Source organism: Schistocerca gregaria, chromosome 9 (genome assembly GCF_023897955.1).
Source record: "Schistocerca gregaria isolate iqSchGreg1 chromosome 9, iqSchGreg1.2, whole genome shotgun sequence".
NCBI lineage: Eukaryota > Metazoa > Arthropoda > Insecta > Orthoptera > Acrididae > Schistocerca > Schistocerca gregaria.
Window position 1 is genome coordinate 81,246,342 of NC_064928.1, and position 21,967 is coordinate 81,268,308.

The 21,967-nt window shown below is 44.6% G+C and overlaps 1 protein-coding gene across 1 annotated transcript; it reads right to left on the minus strand.

Moving 5' to 3' along the window:
• Positions 1–5,810: 5,810 nt before the first annotated feature.
• Positions 5,811–20,308, minus strand: LOC126291905 (uncharacterized). Its single transcript, XM_049985637.1, has 2 exons — positions 20,216–20,308; positions 5,811–6,975 (listed from the first exon to the last, which is right to left on the minus strand). The coding sequence occupies exons 1-2, from the start codon at positions 20,228–20,230 to the stop codon at positions 6,064–6,066; spliced, it is 927 nt and encodes a 308-aa protein (XP_049841594.1). The 5' UTR covers positions 20,231–20,308; the 3' UTR covers positions 5,811–6,063.
• Positions 20,309–21,967: the final 1,659 nt, after the last annotated feature.

The following is a 21,967-nucleotide window of genomic DNA, read 5'->3' on the forward strand; positions in this document are numbered from 1 at the left end:
TATGTCCGCAGCACCGGCAGATTAGGGAATTTTGCTCTGTGATAATCAGAGCTCAGCAGAGCGCGCCTGTTCGTCTTTTCTAACTTTGTTCTGTCTTGGGTGTTCATTGTCTGAGTTCTCACTACTGTAGCAGCAATTAATGTTGGGTTGGCTGTGTGTTTCTCTTAAGATTTGAGTTGCAAGGAATTGGCTCCACATACCACTTGGTCATAAATGTCACAAGCCAGATTATGGACAACTTCACCTTCACAGCATTTATTTGAGAATCCAGTTTGACGTGTTGTTAATGTTTCATGTGTTTTGTTTATTATTTTGAGTTTAGTCATAATAAATCAAATTATTATTTTGTACAGAACTTTCATTCTGTGATCAGTAAAGCAACCCTTTCATTTCTCACTACCTTAATGAAACTTTCCTTTATCAAATTAACTTTTATCAAATTAATTTTTATCAAATTAAATTATTGCAGGTGCCAAACTCTTTTCTACTCCACTTGGAGGGTCGATTACAGTCAGTTCGCGTTTCTTCTTAATCCATGTGCAACAGCAAAAGTCGGAGTTAGAAAAGGGGGGGGGGGGCTTAGAGCGTCATTTCCATATGAAGATTCTAGAAGAATTTAGTCTTAAGTACACGGCTAGCCCTGGCACCTCGTAAAGAAACGTTTACTGTGAGGAAGAGGTAAATAAGGCACTACACCATAGTAAATTTTGAGCTTATATTGAAAAAGAACCAACTGAAGGGAATGGTTTCCTCCCATTAGTAGAAACAATCAGAAATTGCATCAGCCGAATATTATGGAGACCGTGCTATCGCAGTATCCAACAGACAATATGGGAGCGTTGCTATTGGACCTACGAGGTTCACCGCTTGCTACAGGAGGTGTATATAAAATCCTTGACGTTCGGTCAAGTGTTCAAAGAGTATATAAAAAAGCATTGACGCTCGACTTAAGGAACACAAGACCAATTGTCGTCTGTGAAGCACGGATAAATCGGCAGTAGCAGATCAAACACTGGAACAATGGAACCATTAAATCCACTTCTCCGCTATTTGAGTCTTATCAAGATCTAATAACTATTGTTCTGCGCTGTATAGAGTGGCCAAGAACCACAAAAAAAAAACGTTCCCAGAGAGGGACTGAAAGTTGGCAAGTTGTAGGCCTTAGTGCCAACTAAATCAAACATTTATAAGTTGTTTTCAGTACAAACTCTACAACACACGCCAGGGTGAATCTTCTAGCTTAGGCAGCGATCTGATGGCTTCAGTACCTGTCACCTGCGCGGATACATACAAACAGTTCGGCTTGCTGAACGTTCTTGTGTAAGATCTGCTACTTCAGCCTTTAGAGCCTCTGATGATGTCTCCAGCATTGGGAGACGAAACGTTAGTCAGAGAAATACGCCGTTGACCCCGGATTAATGCTCATAAAGCAAAATTAACCAAACACGGTGTGCCAGTTGTTTCGAATCAGATGCTTATAAACATGCCATGCGGGCCAATAATGAGTGCTACTTTCACAGAAGTTAACGTCAAAATTATCGACGTTTTTGAAAAATAAACTCTGGAAGTATGTTCGCTTGACGTTGTACACTCATTGTCGTAATATGAGCTATATTTTATTTAATTTGCGTTTTTTTCCAAAAGGATAAAACACTTCTAAAGATAACATTTTGTTACGTTAATTTATTATAAGGAAACAATTGAACTGATATAAGAGTTGTAATGTTCGGATATACAGCCTAGAAGAAGCTTATAATATTGCTGGATTTAGCGGCCTTCACATCTACTTCCAATATTCTCTCCTCAGAGCAGTTCAAACTGCAGCATTAGGCAGGCGCCGTAATAAGTAGTTTGAGGTACCAGTAGAATATGATGACGATTAAACCTTTCCTAGGAAAGATCTCCAGAATCGTAGTCCATCAATGTGACTGGCTGCTGTGTTCGGAGGCGGCGCGCCGAAACACTAATTTGTATCATTAATATAATAAAAACAGAGCATTAAATTTCATTGACATTCAAATTTTGGATAATCAAAATGGCAGGGTATCGTCCACTAAATTCAAAAGTCATAGTAATAAGCAAAACTAAGAACAAAAGTTAAACGAAAAGTCAGACGAAGCACTTCTAGTATGTCAGTCTCCCGTCTAAACTGGGCGCCCAAGTAATGTTTTACTCTACCTGATCGCTCGGAAACAAGCAGTCATAAGGTACAGAGGCGTTGTCTGGTACGGTCAGTTGTTGTTCTGCTCTACAAAGAAATTATAGGTCTAGAACAGTCAAAAGAATAAGTAAATGTGTGATAAATTACCGGTGTTTAGAGAGGAAACTTGTGGAAATGTTAGTGATGTGGCGGTGGATGAAGGTTGTAAATCACAGGTTCTTGTATTCTGCTGGAATAAATACGAGTAGCACCCCAAAAAAAGGGAAATAAAGTGAGAGAAAAGATACAGAAATCAAGTCGGGAAGTGAAACGTGGACAACTACTAAAAAGCAAGAGAGTAGAATACAAGAGGCAGAAATGAAGAGGAGTTATGGGCTGTACAAAATTAGATAGACTAAGAAGCGAAGACATGGGGCCAGAGCTTGGGATGTGTGCTACAAATGGAAGATCAAGTCTAATCTACAAAGTTTGCTAGAACTTCTCAAAAAAATGCCACGTTGAAGACTACCAAAGCAATATATGTAGGCAGACCAAGGAAAACATGGCTGGAAGCTTACAACACGGAACAGGCCTATAGCTTGGACCATGACGAAAAGGAAGAAGTAATAAACAGTCACTGAAGTAGTATTAGTCCTCACTAAGAGTTCATTGTAGCCTCAATACAATGGATCTAAGTGATGTTTTCTGGCAGGGATCATCTATAGAAGCCTGGGGGTTGGCGAACTTAACCAGAAACCTTATGCATTTGACTCAGAGCAGTGAAAGGAGCTAGGCACCTCATGTGTACTGCATTCTCAGTACAAATGAGAACAGTGACATGTAATTTGTGATTAGAAAGAAGAGGTAGATATTTGAAGAGACGTGCGGAGTCTTTCTCGAAGTAAAAATTCTTTCACGGTGTAATCTCGAACGAGTGTATGTGTTCAGATGATTTATGGCGGTACCTCATTGTTGCACAAGGTGAAAAATGAGTAGATGTGTGATGGTCTTATAACTGATTTATTACTATCCTGACTTTTGTCACCTTTATACTTGGCTTTTACTCGTATGTTGACCTTTACAACGATTATTGTGTGCACAATCAACTTCATAGCCCACTGGTGTGTTCAAATGTGTGTGAAGTCTTATGGGACTTAACTGCTAAGGCCAGAAGTCCCTAAGCTTACACACTACTTAACCTAAATTATCCTAAGGACAAACAGACACATCCATGCCCGAGGGAGGACTCGAACCTCCGCCGGGTCCAGCCTCACAGTAGCCTACTGATCTTGCCCCTCTTTCTTGTATGTGATCTGTCCAAGCAAACCTCGTGACAGCATGAGTAAGGCTCACCACTCCATCTTGTAACGTTTCAGTCCTTCAGCAGTTGTCCCAACTTCATTGTACATGGTTTTACTCTGTCTATCCGTGTCTTCAAAGACCTCCTCGTGGCCATTTTGTATTTTGGTACCGTAGCACCCTTGGCCACTGCTTTTTCTCATTGTAACGACATGTGCAGCCTATTCTAGGACCCTTCTGATCTTCCTTCTAGTGTATAACAGCATTCTGACAAACAGTATTTTGGTTCATTAATTAAAACTTCCCGGCTGAATTACCGTGGTCCATATATAAAACTGCTTCTCCTTCCTGACGTTTCTTGCTTACTGCGGGCAACATCTTCCGAGGTGAGTCGGTTACTGGCTGCTAGACGCTGGAGGTCCCGCTTATATAGAGCGCTTAGATGGCGCCACCACTCATCACGTGCTTTCGACTTTACATTTATCTCTGGCTAGTGCCATCTCTCTCGATTACAGCTAATCAACAGTCACTTCGTTGGTACAGAGTCGACCGCCACATCTTGTCTAGTTTTAAACCTTTTTTTATTAAAATTATTTTCGTGCTTGCAGATCTCTATAGCTTCTCTATACATGTGGGTATAATGACGTGAGGTCCTACATATCACGTTTGCCTCACTAAATTTTATTTTGTGATCACCGTCTTTGAAAACTTGTTCCGCTACAGCTGATTTGTCAATTTGTCCCAATCTACAGTTCCTTTTGTGTTTCGTTAAGCGGGTATTAACACTCCTTTAAGTCGTTCCAGTATAAACCATACCATAGCTACACGGAATTTTCTACACACCTGGGGTAGCTAAGGGGTGTCGTGCGTCTTTCACCGATCTTAAACTTTCACTAATTTTCTTGGTAGGTCGAAAGATTGTCTCCACTTGAAACTTGGCCAAAATTTTCCCAATACCGTCCGTGATGTTATAAATAAATGGAAGAAAAACTTTTCCAATCGACGGTTGTTGTGTATTTTCGGACACTTTTTTTCTAGGGTGGAGTGCTCGATCTATTTCGTTGTCATTGTACCCATTTCTCTTGAAAACCGTTCGCAAATGGCTTAATTCATCCTGCAAATAAATTGCCTTATAGATGTTACTAGCCCTATCCACTAAAGTTTTTATGACTCCTCTCTTCTGCCTAGGATGATGATTCGAATCCTTATGTAGGTGACGATCGGTGTGTGTGTCTTTCCTATATACCTTGTGCCCTAAAGGCCCATCTGCCTAATAACCAATACATCCGAAAAATTTAGTTGTCCATTACTCTCTTTCTCCATGGTGAATTGTATCTTTGGATTGAAACTATTTATGTGCACCAAAAAATCACTCAGTTCCTCTTCAGCATGATTCCATATCACAAAGGTGTCATCCACGCATCGATACCGTTTCAAAGGGCGTTTTTTGGCCGACTGCAGCACTTGTTGTTCGAAAAATTCCATAAATAAATTAGCAGTAGCAGGGCTCAGAGGGCTACCCATAGTCACCCCATCAATTTGTTCATAAATCTCGTTGTTATATTGAAAATCAGTCGAGAATAGACAATGTCGAAACAACGCTATTATATCGGTAGGAAACATGTCAGCTATGTAAGAAACAGCTTCGTCAACAGGGACCATGGTGAACAGGGATACTACATCGAAACTGACAAGGATGTCACTGGGACTAACTGTGATCTCCCTCAGTTTGTCGATAAAATGTATGGAAATTTTAATGAGTGTCAGTTTCACCTATATAGGGTTGGAACAAAGAAGCAAGATATCCAGCCAGCAGTTGAGTAGGAGCCCCAGTGGCGCCTACTGTCGGTCTCAGTGGGACATTGGGCTTGTGTTTCTTAGGTAACCCATACAGTGTAGAAGGGTAAGCTTCCGTTTTGCATAGGTATTTTTATCTTCTGTAGGAATGGAAGAGCTTTTTATTAATCGCTGCATAGCACTTTAGTTGTAGGGTCATTTTTCAGTTTTTTATAGGTGGTAGGATCCAAGAGGTCAGTGATCTTTCTATGATAATCCTCACTCCTCAGCACGACTGTAGCATTACCCTTATCAGCAGTTAGTACAATAATATTCCTGTTCTCGTTGAAGCAGAAGCAGTTTTATATATGGACCACAACAATCCAGCTTGGAAGTTTTAAGCCCGTGAAAGCTTACGTGTTATTAGTATTTTGGTTTGCACTTAAATTCTAATGCCGTACGGAAACAACGTGACTGCTCTGTGCTAGTTACTCTTGGTCTTGACAGTGTCTTGAAAAACCTCACACTGACAGATCATTTTATTTGTCTAGACGCAAGGCGTGCAGGGGAAGACGGAAAAATAAAACGGACAACATGTTTCTAAAAACTGTTTATTACACAAAACAATAAAACATCTCTCAAAACAATTGAGCAAGTTTTACTGTGCTAACCTATCGTGAGAAAACACAGACTTTGATGTAGGAAGAATTGGTGTCTGATTATGTACAGGTGCAAGAGGTGAAGGAGATGTTTAGATTTGCAGTGACAAATGGTGTGCCTTCACGGAAGCGATGTGCTGGCGAATGGCGGTGCTGGTACTGCTCGATGACTGCGCCGGACCGGACACTCTAGTGGATGCCGTGGCCGTACCCGTATCCAGAACTGAGACCGCCGTAGCTGCTGCCGCCGTAGCCGTAGCCTCCGCCGTAGCCGACGGAGCCGCCGTACCTCCCGCCGTAGAGACCGCCTCCGTATCCTCCCCCGAGGGACAGGCCGCCGCCGTAGCCGCCTCCCAGTCCGCCGCCGTAGCCTCCTCCGAGTCCACCCCCGTATCCTCCTCCCAGGCCGCTACCTACGGCGACGACCGGGGTGGCAACGGGGACGGCCACGGGCTGGGGCACACTGACCGGCACGGGCTGCGGCACGGGCACCGGAACGGGCTGGGGCACGGTGACGGGCACGGGCTGGGGCACGGAGACGGGCACTGGGTGGGGGACCTTGACGGGAACGGGGCGCGGGACGGCGACCGGGTAGGGGCGGGGCACGGAGACGGGCACGGGCACGGGGTGCGGCACGGGGACGGGGCGGGGCACCGACACGGGGTACGGCTGGGGCACGGGCACGGGCACGGGCCGCGTCACGGTCACCGGCTGGGGCACGGGGACGGGCACGGGGACCGCCTGGTTGACGGTGGTCACCGCGACGGCTCCTCCGCCGAGGCCTCCTCCCAGACCTCCTCCCAGGCCTGCTCCCAGGCCGCCGAGGCCGCCTCCCAGGCCGCCGAGGCCGCCTCCCAGGCCGCCGAGACCGCCTCCGTAGCCGATGCCGCCTCCGTAGCCCAGGCCGCCTCCGTAGCCCAGGCCGCCTCCGTAGCCGTACCCGCCGCCGTAGCCTCCGTAGCTGCCGAGGCCGTAGCCCCCGTAGCTACCCAGTCCCAGGATACCGCGCTTCTCTTTGCTCGTCGACGACTGCGCGGCACTGTCAGCAGCAGGTTGTCGGGTCTCCGCTGCCACCAGCGCCACCGCCGCCAGCAGGCACACCTGTGGAGACACGGCCACTCTGGGTCAGGTACGTGTGGTCCCATTTTCGCCTGCTTTCTCGTCTCTCGTACCGATATACATTACTAAACAAGTACCTCTATCTGCGTTCTGAAAGCATTTGGGCCTGTCACATTTCCAATTTCAACGAGTCAACGACTGATCTACAGGAACTGAGAGACCATACGCACAATACCGAAAGTAAATGTCATTTCCGTATAGACAGTGCGTCATGGTCTACAACGGAGCTTCATACAGGGCTTTTCAAAAATGACCGGTATATTTGAAACGACAGTAAAAACTAAACGAGCAGCGATAGAAATACACGGTTTTTTGCAATTAGCTTGGGAAAACAGTACATTTTCAGGCGGACAAACTTTCGAAATTACAGTAGTTACAATTTTCAACAACAGATGGCGCTGCAAGTGATGTGAAAGATATAGAAGACAACGCAGTCTACGGGTGCGCCATTCTATAGGTCATCTTTCTGCTGTAAGCGTGTGCTGTTCACAACATGCAAGTGTGCTGTGGACAACATAGTTTATTCCTTAGAACAGAGGATTTTTCTGGTGTTGGAATTCCACCGCCTAGAACACCGTGTTCTTGCAACACGACAAAGTTTTCAACGGAGGTTTAATGTAACCAAAGGACCGAAAAGCGATACAATAAAGGATCTGTTTGAAAAATTTCAACGGACTGGGAACGTGACGGACGAACGTGCTGGAAAGGTAGGGCGACCGCGTACGGCAACCACAGAGGGCAACGCGCAGCTAGTGCAGCAGGTGATCCAAAGGAATCATTGGCCCACTTTTCAGATCCGAAACGATTACTGCATCACGCTATCTGGACATTCTTCGTGAATTTGTGGCGGTACAAACTGCCTTAGACGACACTGCAAACACCTCGTGGTTTATGCAAGATGGTGCCCGGCCACATCGCACGGCCGACGTCTTTAATTTCCTGAATGAATATTTCGATGGTCGTGTGATTGCTTTGGGCTATCCGAAACATACAGGAGGCGGCGTGGATTGGCCTCCCTATTCGCCAAACATGAACCCCTGTGACTTCTTTCTGTGAGGACACTTGAAAGACCAGGTGTACCGCCAGAATCCAGAAACAATTGAACAGCTGAAGCAGTACTTGTCATCTGCATGTGAATCCATTCAGCCAGACACGTTGTCAAAGGTTTCGGGTAATCTCATTCAGAGACTACGCCATATTATTGCTACGCATGGTGGATATGTCGAAAATATCGTACTATAGAGTTTCCCAGACCGCAGCGCCATCTGTCCTTGACAACTGCAACAACTGTAGTTTCGAAAGTTTGTCTCCCTGAAAATGTACTGTTGTCCCAAGCATATTGCAACAAACGGTGTATTTCTATCGCTGCTCGTTTAGTTTGTATTGCCGTTTCAAATATACCGGTCATTTTTGAAACACCCTGTATATTCGCGCTACAGGCTCTTACAAGATGCTGACAGACATCAGGCAGAAACACTCACAAGTTCGAATGCAAAATAAAAGATCACCTTATTAGCCATACAATATTGTATCAGGATATTGGGCCATGAGGAAGTAATCTTCACGTAACACACACACATATACTCACTCTGAGGATGCCTAATATTCCATATTCCTTCGTTTCACGGTATGGACGTATTCGGAAAATGGTAGGATGCTCAGGGACAAGAGATTTTGTTGCAAGTAATCTTGTTTGATGTAAAAAATAAATCGTGTGGCTAGAGCCTGGTAGACCGTTCGCCTGGTGCAGGTCTTTCGATTTGACGCCACTTCGGTGAGCTGCGCGTCTATGGGGTTGAAATGATGATGATTAGGAAAACACAACACCCAGTCCCTGAGCAGAGAATATCTCCGACCAAGCCGGGGATCGAACCCCGGCCCTTAGGGTTGACATTCTGTCACGGTGACCACTCAACTACTGGGGGCGGACTTGTTTCACGTAGAAACCGAAATATTGAAGCAAATTTTCACATTCTTTTCTTTTAATTGAACGATACACATTATTACGGGCATTCGAATCACGATGAAAAGACATGTAAAGTGATTGTCAATGTTTGCACTGAAACATTTCGACAAATTATTCGAGAAATCTCCGAAGACTGGAAGGTAAGGCAGCTGGAATCGGATACAGCAACTGATTATGCTAGAGCTAATGCGACTCACATAAGTGTGGGTGGATTAGCACACGTAGTAACTGATTGTTAATATACTGCAGTGGCTCTTTAAATGTGTAACTTGATCCTTTTTTCACCACTGAACCCAAAGAGATATGAAGTGTGCGTCAGCAAACGTAGTTTACCCAATGAACACGTCCTTTATCTCCGTTACTGTATGCAGAACGCTGAACTTTCACCTCTCTTTACCTTTCATCATCGATTTGACAGCTCGACTATGAAAATCTCCGTACTGTAATTGCTCATAAGATAGGAACGCTTACTGCCAGCTGAGACGCAACGAGGTACTGTTTGTGAGATAAGTCCCTGACGGTGAGCCAGAGGTGCAATTACAATAATCTGTTCTGCAGACACGCGACTCGTAATTTTGCCACGTTTTCCCGTCTGCGTCATTACTGAGTCAAGCGCGCGCTCCAAACCGCTAGCGCAGTGAAAATCCGAGGAGGATTCTTTGCAGGTGCGTGTGAAATCTTACAGGACTTAACTGCTAAGGTCTTCAGTCCCTAAGCTTACACACTACTTAACGTAAATTATCCTAAGGACAAACACACACACCCATGCCCGAGGGGGGACTAGCTGCACAGTCCATGACTGCAGCGCCTGAGACCGCTCGGCTAATCCCGCGCGGCGATTCTTTTCGGGTCCGCGTTTACATACTTCTCAGGCACTCTCCGTGAACTGGTTCGAACACTGAAGGCGCCGTGGGAGAAACTAGGCGCTTGCTTTGAAAGTCGACTTCACCACAGCGGTGGTCCCTGTTTGTCGAACAGCAGTCCCTAACAGGGCCCCCAGTCTCGTGTTTCCTGACCCAGTCTTCTGTCCACACATACAGACAGTGTCGTTTGCTCCTTCACCCGGATTTTAGGGGAACATGCTTGACAAGAATATTCTCTATCAGCTACGTGTGAAATTAAAAAGTTGGCTTACTAAACACTCGTTCAGCTAATCCTAAATGTGTGGCATTCATATCGAATAAGTCTAAAGAGGGTTCTTATCGATGTTACTTTTATGAAAATATTCATATTTGTTAACATTTGTACGCTATAAAAGTATAGAATTTAAACTAAAAATTTTCTTTGCTGGTAGCGAGACTCGAATGAGTGGCTCTACGATCAGAAGATTTCTACGTTAGGCTCTTTTTTCTAGAAGCTTTTTCTGTTTTTGTTAAAGTTCCTTTTGCGATGGGAACAACATTACCGTTTCTTTAAAGAAGAGCGCATATTTCACATAACAACTGTTAATTTATTGTAGTTTGTAGTGTTGCGTAGTCTTGTACGTCCACAAATTTTCTTCACCTCTGTTCCTTTTTGATGATATCTAAATATACAAAAAGCTACATTTTCCTTCATGTTCGGGTAATGTACTTTATCTAGAAGTAAGTCTCGTCTGTGTTCTTAAGTTCAGCGATGTTCTTTGGATACTTGCTAGTTTGTTTCCTGAGGGACAATCACTTATTGTTTGCACAACCCGCGAAAAAAATTGGTTTTCTTCCGTGTCAGTAACATAGCCTATGGTGCACAGTGACCATTCTGAGATATAAATGCATTTTGGTCTTGAGGTTCTTGGGATTTTTCTGTTGACATCGTGATACCACATTTCCCTTACGACAAGTAATGTACCTCGTGTCTGTTAGTCCTTTTCTAGTTTGTGTGCAGCAAACTGCTTACGTCCTCATCCACGTTCCAGAGACGCTAGGATGCAGACGAAGAGTTTACGAAGATACGTTTGTTAGCAAAATATGCTCACATGTTATCTGTCTACCAAACTGCACGCCTTGTAACACACCTTGTGGTACACCCTTCATAGTAGCATTGACACAACTCACAGGTCTCATACTTTACGAAGGGAAGGTGCCGCGGCATGGGAGCACAGGAAAATCCTTTCCAGTTTGGCGGCTGAACCTGTCCTTCCGAGTTCCACAGCCATTCTTGCCATACGACTTCACTCGATTTTACTAATAGCACTGAGGTAGATGTCGTTCTCCACGATTTCTGGAAGGAACTCAGTAAAAAAATTTTGTTGCAACAGTGTCCAATGGCAGCATAACGATCTACCACAGTAGCACCGAAATGTCGATGACCATAATCGAGCACAATCGTACAGTCCTAAGTGTTGTAGATACACATTTACAATTGAGAATTGGTCCTGATCTACGCATCTGGCAGTGCGAATTTCATGAATGCTTGTACTCTAGCTCAAGTACGTCCATTTCAATAACACACAATCACTAGAACGTGGCTTCACTGGCGAAACTACGCAGTAATGAAAACAAAATAATCTGTTATCTTCCATTCATTCATTCGTTAATCATTCGCACGCTGTGTTCTGTAAATCCTATCATCACGGAGAGCGGTCGAGTATGTGGAAGAAGTCGATTTATGCATCAGTAGGCAGAAGTAAACACACTGGCTATTAGTAGACAGCAGTATTATTGCTTTGGTCGGCTTATTATAGTCATATTTTACAACGTCGCGCTGAACCTACTGTCAGCAGCGAGCCAGTGGGTGTGTTGAACCTTCCACCTAGCTGCAGACCCTCTTGAAGATGTCCCCCGCAGACGGGGACGAAATGTTGGGAATTGGCACAGAATTCATCAACCGACCACAGCATAACAGCCCGGATAATTATAATGGACATGATATTGCATAATGACTGCTTAAATGATGCTGTTTGCGTTGTAATTAGCCCAGCCTTGTCTTTGCGATACGCAAGAGGCAGTAGTGTGTTCTCACTTAGTAATTGTTCTTCAAACTTAGTAAGCAAACTTTCACGGTATAATCTTTTTTCACAATTTCCCTGTCGCTCTCTCATCCTTCCAACAAACCTGTCATTAGTGGTTCCATTATTTATATACCACTTACAAAGGAACCAACCCCCTACGAGTTCTTTCATATTGATAGAGTCTGAATCTGAGTACCTGGGCGTGCATTTTCATACTTTTGTTGGCACAATACACTCTCACGGAACCCATCTGCCAACCGCCACGCCACACCTTCTGATACACACTGTACGCTTCCTGGTGATTCTCGCACACGGAACTAAGTTCCATAGTAACAGCTAGCTAATATCTTGAACTGAAAAGACAGAAACGCGTTGACGGACGGCGTGTTGACGGGTGAGGAAAAGACCGGACCGTGAAAGGTGCACGGTAGGTGTGTGACAATTACATGGGGGGTGTTTCCTGAAACTAGCGGCGCGCCGAGTATAGTTGAAACGAGCGAAACTTGGGAGAAGACAAAGAGAATAGTACGGAGCAGCGTAGAGAGCTTTCTACGGAGCGGGCGTGGTCGCAGCGAAAGCGGCCCTGCGTTCCGCACCAGATGCAGGTCTGGGGACCAGCTCAGAGCGTGTTAATCACAGGAAGGCGGCGGCCGGTGTAAGCCGTCTGCTGTCTGCATTCTACGAGTCGTGTCCGCCGCTCAAACAGGTTCCGGGGCAGCTCGGAACACGGAACACGCGCCGCTAACCTCCTTAGATTCTTCTCTAGTGTCTGGGCCGGGCACCTCCTTGAACCTTCCACTGGAGCTACAGCCGTGACTGTTGCGTACCTCTCTCTGTCTTTCATGTGTATATACGAAGCAAATTCTGGATAAAAGTCCTAATCTCAGTGGTTTCGGAGATAGAGTACATTTAATGTACATTGTTTTACGGATAGTGGCATGATCTATGTCTTACCGACTCAACCTCTTTGATATTTTATTCTAGCCCAACCCACCTCGTTGCTTTAAACCTCTTTGCTTCTTATGACTCTCTGCCATAGTAATAGGAGTGGACACAGCACTGAACCCTGTGGAACTACCTTCCTGATTTCTTGTCACTCACTTTTTCTACCCTTCCAACTACTTTTCAATAATTCTGCACAAATTTGTGCACTATGTTTGTTAAGTATGACTCAAGTCAGTTGGGTGCAAAGTCATCTGTTCCATAAATAACAATGTACATTCCAGAATGAGATTTTCACTCTGCAGCGGAGTGTGCGCTGATATGAAACTTCCTGGAAGATTCAAACTGTGTGCCGGACCGAGACTCGAACTTGGTAGAGCATTTGCCCGCGAAAGGCATAGGTCCCGAGTTCGAGTCTCCGTCCGGCACACAGATTTAATCTGCCAGGAAGTTTCATATCAGCGCACACTCTGCTGCAGAGTGAAAATCTCATTCTGGAAACATCCCCCAGGCTGTGGCTAAGCCATGTCTACGCACTATCCTTTCTTCCAGGAGTGCTAGTTCTGCAAGGTTCGCAGGAGAGCTTCTGTAAAGTTTGGAAGGTAGGAGACGAGGTACTGGCGGAAGTAAAGCTGTGAGGACGGGCGTGAGTCGTGGTTGGGTAGCTCAGTTGGTAGAGCACTTGCCCGCGAAAGGCAAAGGTCCCGAGTTCGAGTTTCGATCCCGCACACAGTTTTAATCTGCCAGGAAGTTTCAACAACGTTTATTAACTCTATCCTAGCTCAGAAACCATTCCGAATTTGCAATTTTTGCTTCAAGCGGGCATACCTATCATTTCTGTGTCCGCTCCCGTTAGCTGAGTGGTTAGCGCGGCTGGGTGCCACGCCAAGGGGTCCGTGTTCGATTCCCGGCTAGGGCAGGAGATTTTTCTCCGCTCAGGGACTGGGTGTTGTGTCGTCCTCATCGTCGTTTCATCCCTATCTCCGGCGCTCAAATCGCCCCATGTGGCGTCGAATGCAATCAGTACTCGCCCTCGTCGGCCGAACTTCCCCGAATAGGTAACTCCCGGCCCACAATGCCGTACGCTCATTTCCATTGCTCATTTCTGTGAATACTGACACTTCTTCATTGGACGCCCTGTATATCGGGTGATTACGGAGTGTAACTATTCACAGAGATCGAGTGTCGACTGTAATTATAGTATGGCACCGAAACTGATAGATATTCTAATGCGTTAGTGCGGAATGAATTTACGCTACAACAAATTAGTTCTAAATTTGGCCACCAGGCCAAATCTGGCGCTGTAAATGCAAGAAATATATATATTAACAACAGCCTCACTTGCAATGTTTACTTAGATTTAGCTAGGTTTCAGTTGGGATAGCCCAATCTTTTTCAGAATAAAAGGAGCAACGATTTTTCCATAATGGACAACGTCGAAAACTAAAAATTATAATATAGTAATACACCGTCATATTTCAATAAATTATCTGGGAAACAGCCTCGGCCCCAAGGAAGCAACCGCAGCATGGCAGCAACGGATGTTGTACTGGAACTGGCTATAGCCAGCTTTTCACGGACTATTCTCTTACCAACTGAGCTATCGGGGCACAATTTACAATCTGCTCTCACAGCTTTAAAGGTGCAAGCAAGATTCAAAACAGTTCACACACTCCACTGCAGCGTCAAAGACTCATTCTGGTTATAATGTACCCACATATTATTCTGAGGTTCTGTCAGTAGTTTGATCAGGACCGACAGAGCGCCGTGTCTCATACTTGGCGATTGGTTTCGTTTGGATGCCGTATGGAGGAACCGGTGCGATTAGCAATACGCTCTGCGCTCTCCCGGTCATTGTCGACTTTCTGACCTTGGTGCCGCAACTTCTCATTCAGGTATCTGTTTAACCGACATCACCAGTCTGATTGAACTCCTTTTCAGCCATCTCACTAAGGAATAAACCTCTCGCAGTACCGGCAATTGAACCCCGCCGCTCCACATGGCAGTCATCTACTATGAGCACTCATCTAAACAGGCGGACATACTTTATTATGTTGCTGAATATTTATGTAAAATTTTATTCACGTAGTAAGTGGTCCATATTTGCGTCACAATATTTCTTCACTTAACTCGTTAAGTAAATGAAGAAATTATATGAAGTGTTTTTTTTTTCTTAGTCAGTTTGACGTGTTAACGCCGTCAGCCACAAACTCCGCATCTCCTCATATCTAGGTTTGCTTATTAGCTGCTGCGTTTGCAATTTTTAAAATCCAATAGTCTTGGAAGAGAAGTAAACTCGACGTGACCGTGAATACGAATTGATGGCCGAATCTAACCTAAACGACTGAAGTGAAGCGGTGAAGCGTTCATTCACAACGTTCTACAATTTTGATTTACGTGATCGAAGACAAATCTGTAAATCAACTTCTTTTGAAAAGCTGTGAAGCGAGTGATCTGTACTATTGTGCCTTCAGGAACGATCTGGGCTATCAGATAGAACCAATAAAAAGAGGAGATACAAAGAAGAGCAGCGCATTCCGTTACAGGTCCATTTACCAAGCGCGAAAGCGTCATCGAAACGCCCAGCCAACTCCAGCTGAAGACGCCGTAAGAGACGCGTTCTGCAGCACTGTGTGGTTTGCCACGGTGTGGTTTGCTGTTAAAGTTTCGAGACCTTGCTTTTCTGGAGGGGTCAACCAATATATTGCTTCCACCAATGTAAATCTCTCGGAAAGACCTTCAAGGTAAAATTAGAGAGATTGAAGTTCACGCACGGGCTGATCAGCAACCGATCTTCCCGCGAATCAGTAAATGGGGAAGTGACAGTGGTGCACGAAGTACCCAGCACCACACACCATAAGGTGGCTTGTGGAATGCAGATATAGAAGCCAAATATCTATTATTTCGTCAGATCTGTGCACACAAAAAATTGCAGTGCTTTATAGCTATATATGTAGATTACATAAAGGATATTTTCTTAGACAGAGACCTGGTTTAGCAGAACCCTGTAATTCAATGGAACGTGTCTGTTATCGCAGTACCGTTTCTGCGTCTACATTCAAATATTAAGCCTTCAGTTCACTGCGTGGCAGAGAGTACTTCGTACCAATACGAGCCACTTACTGGGCTATTTCGTTCGCATAGGGAGCGACAGTAAAATGCTTGTGTATAAGCCCTGTACGCACTCCAGACTTGTTTTCATGATCTCTGCGTGAAACAAAATTATCGCATCCCTTCCTCGAATATGTGGTCACGAAATTTACCCAATGGGCTTTTTCATTTGTACCAACCAACCCGACAGGGTTTAGCGAAAACTGTCCTCATCTGCGTTGTGTGATCTGTGTTACTCGCACGAGATATCAAACGGAACTACGCTCCGTTCATGAGTAGCAACTTATCTGACACAGACAGTACTAGCTCACGGTGTCAGATTTCACTCGATGTTTGTTTCCCTGCACTGCAAAAGCCGCCATTGGATGGCGACGAATTTCTCAATAAACAGCGTGTGGCTGAATGGCCGAGGGTGCAAACCTTTCAATTGGAATCCGCATCGGCGACTTGCTTCTTCCTAACCCACCCCAGTTGTCCAACCGGGACAGGGGAGCTGTAGTTTTACATGGAATCTGAACGAAGTCTCGTTCCGGGTTACTCCTTATATCGTTGAGAGGTGAAGGCTATACTAAAGGCAGACTGAGAACTTCCGTGATACGACGCGTATTCTATTCGGCGACCTTTCGTTTTCAGGTACGCGCTTTAACACACTGCACCACCAGGACCGAAAATTTCACAATGATGACAATAACGGTTAGTAGTTATTCACTTTTTATCAAACGTGAGGCCATCGCATAGATGCACGATTCTTCTGTCGAGATATCTTGGCAAACAAATTGTCTTTGCTGGAATGATATCGCTGGCGACTAAGCGCGAAAGTGCAGAGCTGCTAATCTTTAAGTTCAGAGGTGAATTACAGATCTAAATAACATGAATGCAATAACTGAACAGTACCGAGGGAAGAGAGAGCAGTGGTTAGGAAAACTGGATTCCCGTTTTAGAGAACCTGGATTCAGTCACCACTCTGGACATCCAGATTTAGGATTCGTCTCGGTTTTGATTAACTTATTAAAGGGAATGGCAGGACTGTTTCCTCTGAATGAACAGACTGCATTGGGCATTACCTCTGCTTCGTTTGCTCACGAAACGTGCATCTGCTGTATTGGTGAAAATCTTTCGCGTTTACATTTATATACATGACACAAAGTATTTGATGAATAATTGAAAGTGCGAGAATGGCATTTGATTATCAAGAAAAAATACGCTTCATGAAACTCTGACAGATCATGTGGGACGTCAGAATTTTAATTGCAGGGCAGACGTCCAGAGGGATTGTCAACTTCGTCTCTAGCATAACAGTTTATTTCCCATCATCGCTGCTTGGAAATTAAAAGGTAATCGGCTTCCACCTACACAGGCATCTTCAGATCTGTGGTCACTACAAAGGTAATCCTTATACATCTAATAAATACAAAGTATCAATCCACATGTGAAAGCATCTCATCAGTGCAGAAGATGAGAGTTTTTCGGCCAAACTAAGGTGATACAATGAATATTATGTCGGATGAAAGGCTCAAAAAGCCCCTCTGGTCCTTTCAATTGTATGTCCGAAACCACGTATCACTTACACAGGAAGTGCACGTATTACTAGGAAAAATACCCCCAATCTTGTAAGTTACAATCACGGTCAGTCCATGACGAAATGTCTGATTTTCTGCTCTTAGATTGTAGTAATAAAATCATGGACTGTGGAAAAACCGGGGAAGAAGAGAAAGATGTAGTGCTATGAAACCATTTTGATAATCACGTGGATAGATTCGAGAAGAATTGAGGAAGATCTTCGGAGAATCGACTAGGAAAGGAATATGTGCACTAAACTGATAATAAGATGTTACAGAATGACAGAGCATCTGTTCAATGAAAAACTTCAGTGGTATTGGACGGAGCTCTTGAAGGAAAACACTGTAGGGAAAGAGACAGATTGGAACACGTTCAACGGGTAATTGAAGACGAAGAATGGATGTGCTAATCTGAAGTGATGAGGTTGACAAAGTCATGGTGGCTAACATCAGACCATTCTGAAGACTCGTGAATCAAAAAATTAAAAAAATAAAATTTAAGAAATCCTGAATATTGTGCTATCACATATGCACCAAAATTGTTCGTAAACGTCTGTACAGTTCTAGAAAAACCTTCGGACTTAAACAGAAAAATACAGGGTATGAACTATTACTGTTTACAAAGTACGACAGTGGTGAAGGGGAGCCGACCGAAGTGGCCGAGCGGTTCGAATCCTGCCTCAGGCATGGATGTGTGTGATGTCCTTAGGTTAGTTATATTTAAGTAGTTCTAAGTTCTAGGCGACTGATACCTCAGAAGTTAAGTCCCATAATGCTCAGAGACATTTTTTTTTAAATTTTGTGTGTGTGTGTGTGTGTGTGTGTGTGTGTGTGTGTGTGTGTAGGGGTAATGGAGACGAACAATTAGATCAGGACACATGCACTCTATCAAGAAGCTACTTAAAGCTACGGCGCAGGTGCACTGCGGAAAATATTGAATACCTCTTATGTGTCCAACTTTCGTTAACATTACCAATCTAACCTTTGCTATGGGAGTAACGGAAGACAAAATCCTTTTCGTGGAGAAACAGCGGTCTGGTTAAAAGTACTTTAAAAATGGATTACAAACAGTCTCGACAGCAAAAAAAATTTATTTCGGTCAGTATCCGACCATCCCCAGACGCTCATACCACTATAGTAGACAGTGGCGGTGAATGGAGCGGGCGTTGTTACCATCGAAATAAATGCTTTTGCGGACGATACAGTTTGTAATCCATTTCAAGGTACTTTTGAACATATTACGCAAAAACAAATTACATTTAAGATCCGATGTAAGTCTAACCCTTACAAGCACAGTAGTCTAGTAGTAAGAAAGGCAGAGAAACACACTGATATTATTGTTAATTTTATACTGTAAAAATCCAAAAAACCGTGAATTAAAATTTATAGAAACGCCGCTTTTACAGTTTGTCGGTGCTCCACGAAGCCTGTGGCGCGAAAGGACAAAAGGATATTCCAAAATCTCACTCCTCGCACATGCGATATAGCTTAGGAGGCTTTTGTAGGACAGTTTAAGGTTTATAAACGGATTTTCCGCCGTTTTCAAGCGCAAGGTGAAATGTCATAAAATGTATTTGACCTTGCCCTTTAAAATGGCTACAAAAGCCGAAACCACGATTGTTGAAAATAAGTCTATAGTAATTTACAGTCAATTGGTGGAAATTCCATTTTGAAAACTCTACGTGACTGTGGTTCCCAAAAGTCAGATGGAAAAGTCAGTTTGTTTACCAAATAAAAATGGCCGAACAGCGCTATGTTTTCAAAAGTTGTCACTTAATTACCAACCCAGTTTCGGCAGCTTATTAACGTCATCTTCGGGTTCCTATGCGCTCCATCTATAGCGAATCAGGTACATCGATACAAGCATAACAGCAGCCATCGATACCTGGGTACCGTGGTGTTTTTTGTTGTGCCGTGTGTACTTCGAAAACATGACAATAACTGAATCTTGGAAGGACACATTCCACAAGAAACTGCCGGTATCCAGATATTGATGTCTCCGGTTATGCATACATCGATGTATCTAAAGATGCTATTAATGTCGACACTGGTCGTGGCAATAAATTAACTTCTGAGAACCTGCGGCTGATTGGTGATTTTTTGTAAACATCTGACCAGCCGCTGTCCCGTGTCCAAGGAGGATCAACAGAAACCATTTTGTGGTTGTTTCGCGGCTTGAAAGTGCACAAGTCTCAAATCAAATCGACTTGCCCTACACTACTGTAGTATGTTCCAAACGGTTACCATTTACACCCTACATTGTGACTGAGAGTGATATATTAACAGATAAAGAATAACGATGAGGTATAATTTTGCAAGATTTCACATCGTCACATTTGGGGAACACGCGATATTAATTTTCAGTATACAATTTTTTTTGGTCCTAATCCCAAATGTGTACACGCTGTCCGCATTCCATATTAAAACATATTTACCGGGACTAACTTGTCAAGAACAGTATCATTAACGTTTTAAAACTGTAGATCGCCTGTAAGTTACAGTCACTGACAACCTATTGACGAAATATCTGTCAATGTCATTTCTTATTTCGTTTTTATGCTGTACTAATAAAATGTTCTGTATTGTGCCCCTACAATATGTCTATCAAAATTGTCCGTATTGCTCTGCTGTGCTATCGATACGACTGTGTAGGATAATTAGTTTGATGACTCGGATGGTGACTGATGCTTCATGTAGCGTGTCCGTAACACTCACCAAGACAGTCCTCATGTTGGCGCTTAAGCTGGTTGATCCCACGAGAACTGTCGGTTCACTGATGCCTCTACGCAGTGGCAGTCAGCCTTTTATACTCCCAGCTGCGACAAGGGAACAGCCACACACTTCCCTTCGCCCCTGGCTACTTCATCCGCTCCCCCTTCCCCCTTCTCCCCTTCGCCCAACACCCGTCCCTTGCCCAAGACCTCAGTCACACCATCCCTTTCCCTGCAGCTAGAAACTAGTTACCACGCGCGCGGCAAAACTCGTCCTCGCGGTGAAAATGAGATTGACAGGTGACTTGTGTGTGTGTGTGTGTGTGTGTGTGTAATTTGATTGGTGGTGGGGCTGTCCACCGAATCTCTTCCTGCCGGCGACTACCCCACTATACATCCGCTGACCACCTGTATGTACCTGTGTTAGTGATCGGCCGTCGTTTGGTCGCAGTGGACTTTCTCTTTGTCGGCAAGTCTGTCAGGCGGGCATCCAGCCCAGTTGCCGTCCCGATGTGTGTGTGTGTGTGTGTGTTGTCGCGCCTGCGGTGGGACCACTTTCACCGGTGTCCAGACGCGGGAGGCCGGACACCGGATACTGGCCCGTCCCACTCCGGACTACATTCGCCGATTTCGGTGGCCTGACGACGAGATTCTGTGCCGAAACTTGCGGATCAGTCGCGCGGCAGCTGCCACACATAGTGTTTCGCGGAGCCGTGCTGGGCTGCACCGTGTTCGATGTTCTGCTGCCAGAGAGTATATTTTGACCTTGGGACTTGTCCTAGGAGATTTAAAGGCGGGTGTAGTAGTTACTTCAGACGTGCCACGGTAAAATTGGGTTAGCCGCTTTAGCTGGCGTGACGAGGGGATTTTGAGCCGGGACGTGAGGCTGCATCGCGAGGCAGCGGCGAGACTAGGTGTTCTGTTGGTCAGCCTGTACACATGAAATGTATTCGTTGTGAATGTGGACTAGTATCAAAAATATAATGTAGTGACGAAACGAAAATTTGTGTCGGACCGGGATTCGAACCCTGTTTTCCCGTTTTTTGCGAGTTGTCGTCTCACCATTAGCCATTACGAGCACGACGTCCCGCCAGACCCAAACTTCCAAATGTCGTCAAGCATGTGTCCACAACCTACACTAGTACATCCATTATACACGGTGGCCCATTGATCGTGACCAGGCCAAATATCTCACGAAATAAGCATCAAACGAAAAAAATTACACAGAACGAAACTCGTCTAGCTTGAAGGGCAAACCAGATGGCGCTATGGTTGGACCGCTAGATGGCGCTGCCATTGGTTCAGAAATGGTTCAAATGGCTCTGAGCACTATGGGACTTAACATCTGAGGTCATCAGTCCCCTAGAACTTAGAACTACTTAAACCTAACTAACCTAAGGACATAACACACATCCATGCCCGAGGCAGGATTCGAACCTGCGACCGTACTGGTAACGCGGTTCGAGACTGTAGCGCCTAGAACCTCTCGAACACCCCAGCCGGCGATGCCATAGGTCAAACGGATATCTACTGCCTTTTCTTAAATAGAAACCCCCATTTTTATTACATATTCGTGTAGTACGTAAAGAAATATGAATGTTTTCGTTGGACCACTTTTTTTCGCTTTGTGATAGAAGGCGCTGTAATAGTCACAAACGTATAAGTACGTGGTATCACGTAACGTTCCGCCAGTGCGGACAGTATTTGCTTCGTAATATATTACCTGTGTTAAAACGGACCGTTTACCAATTGCGGA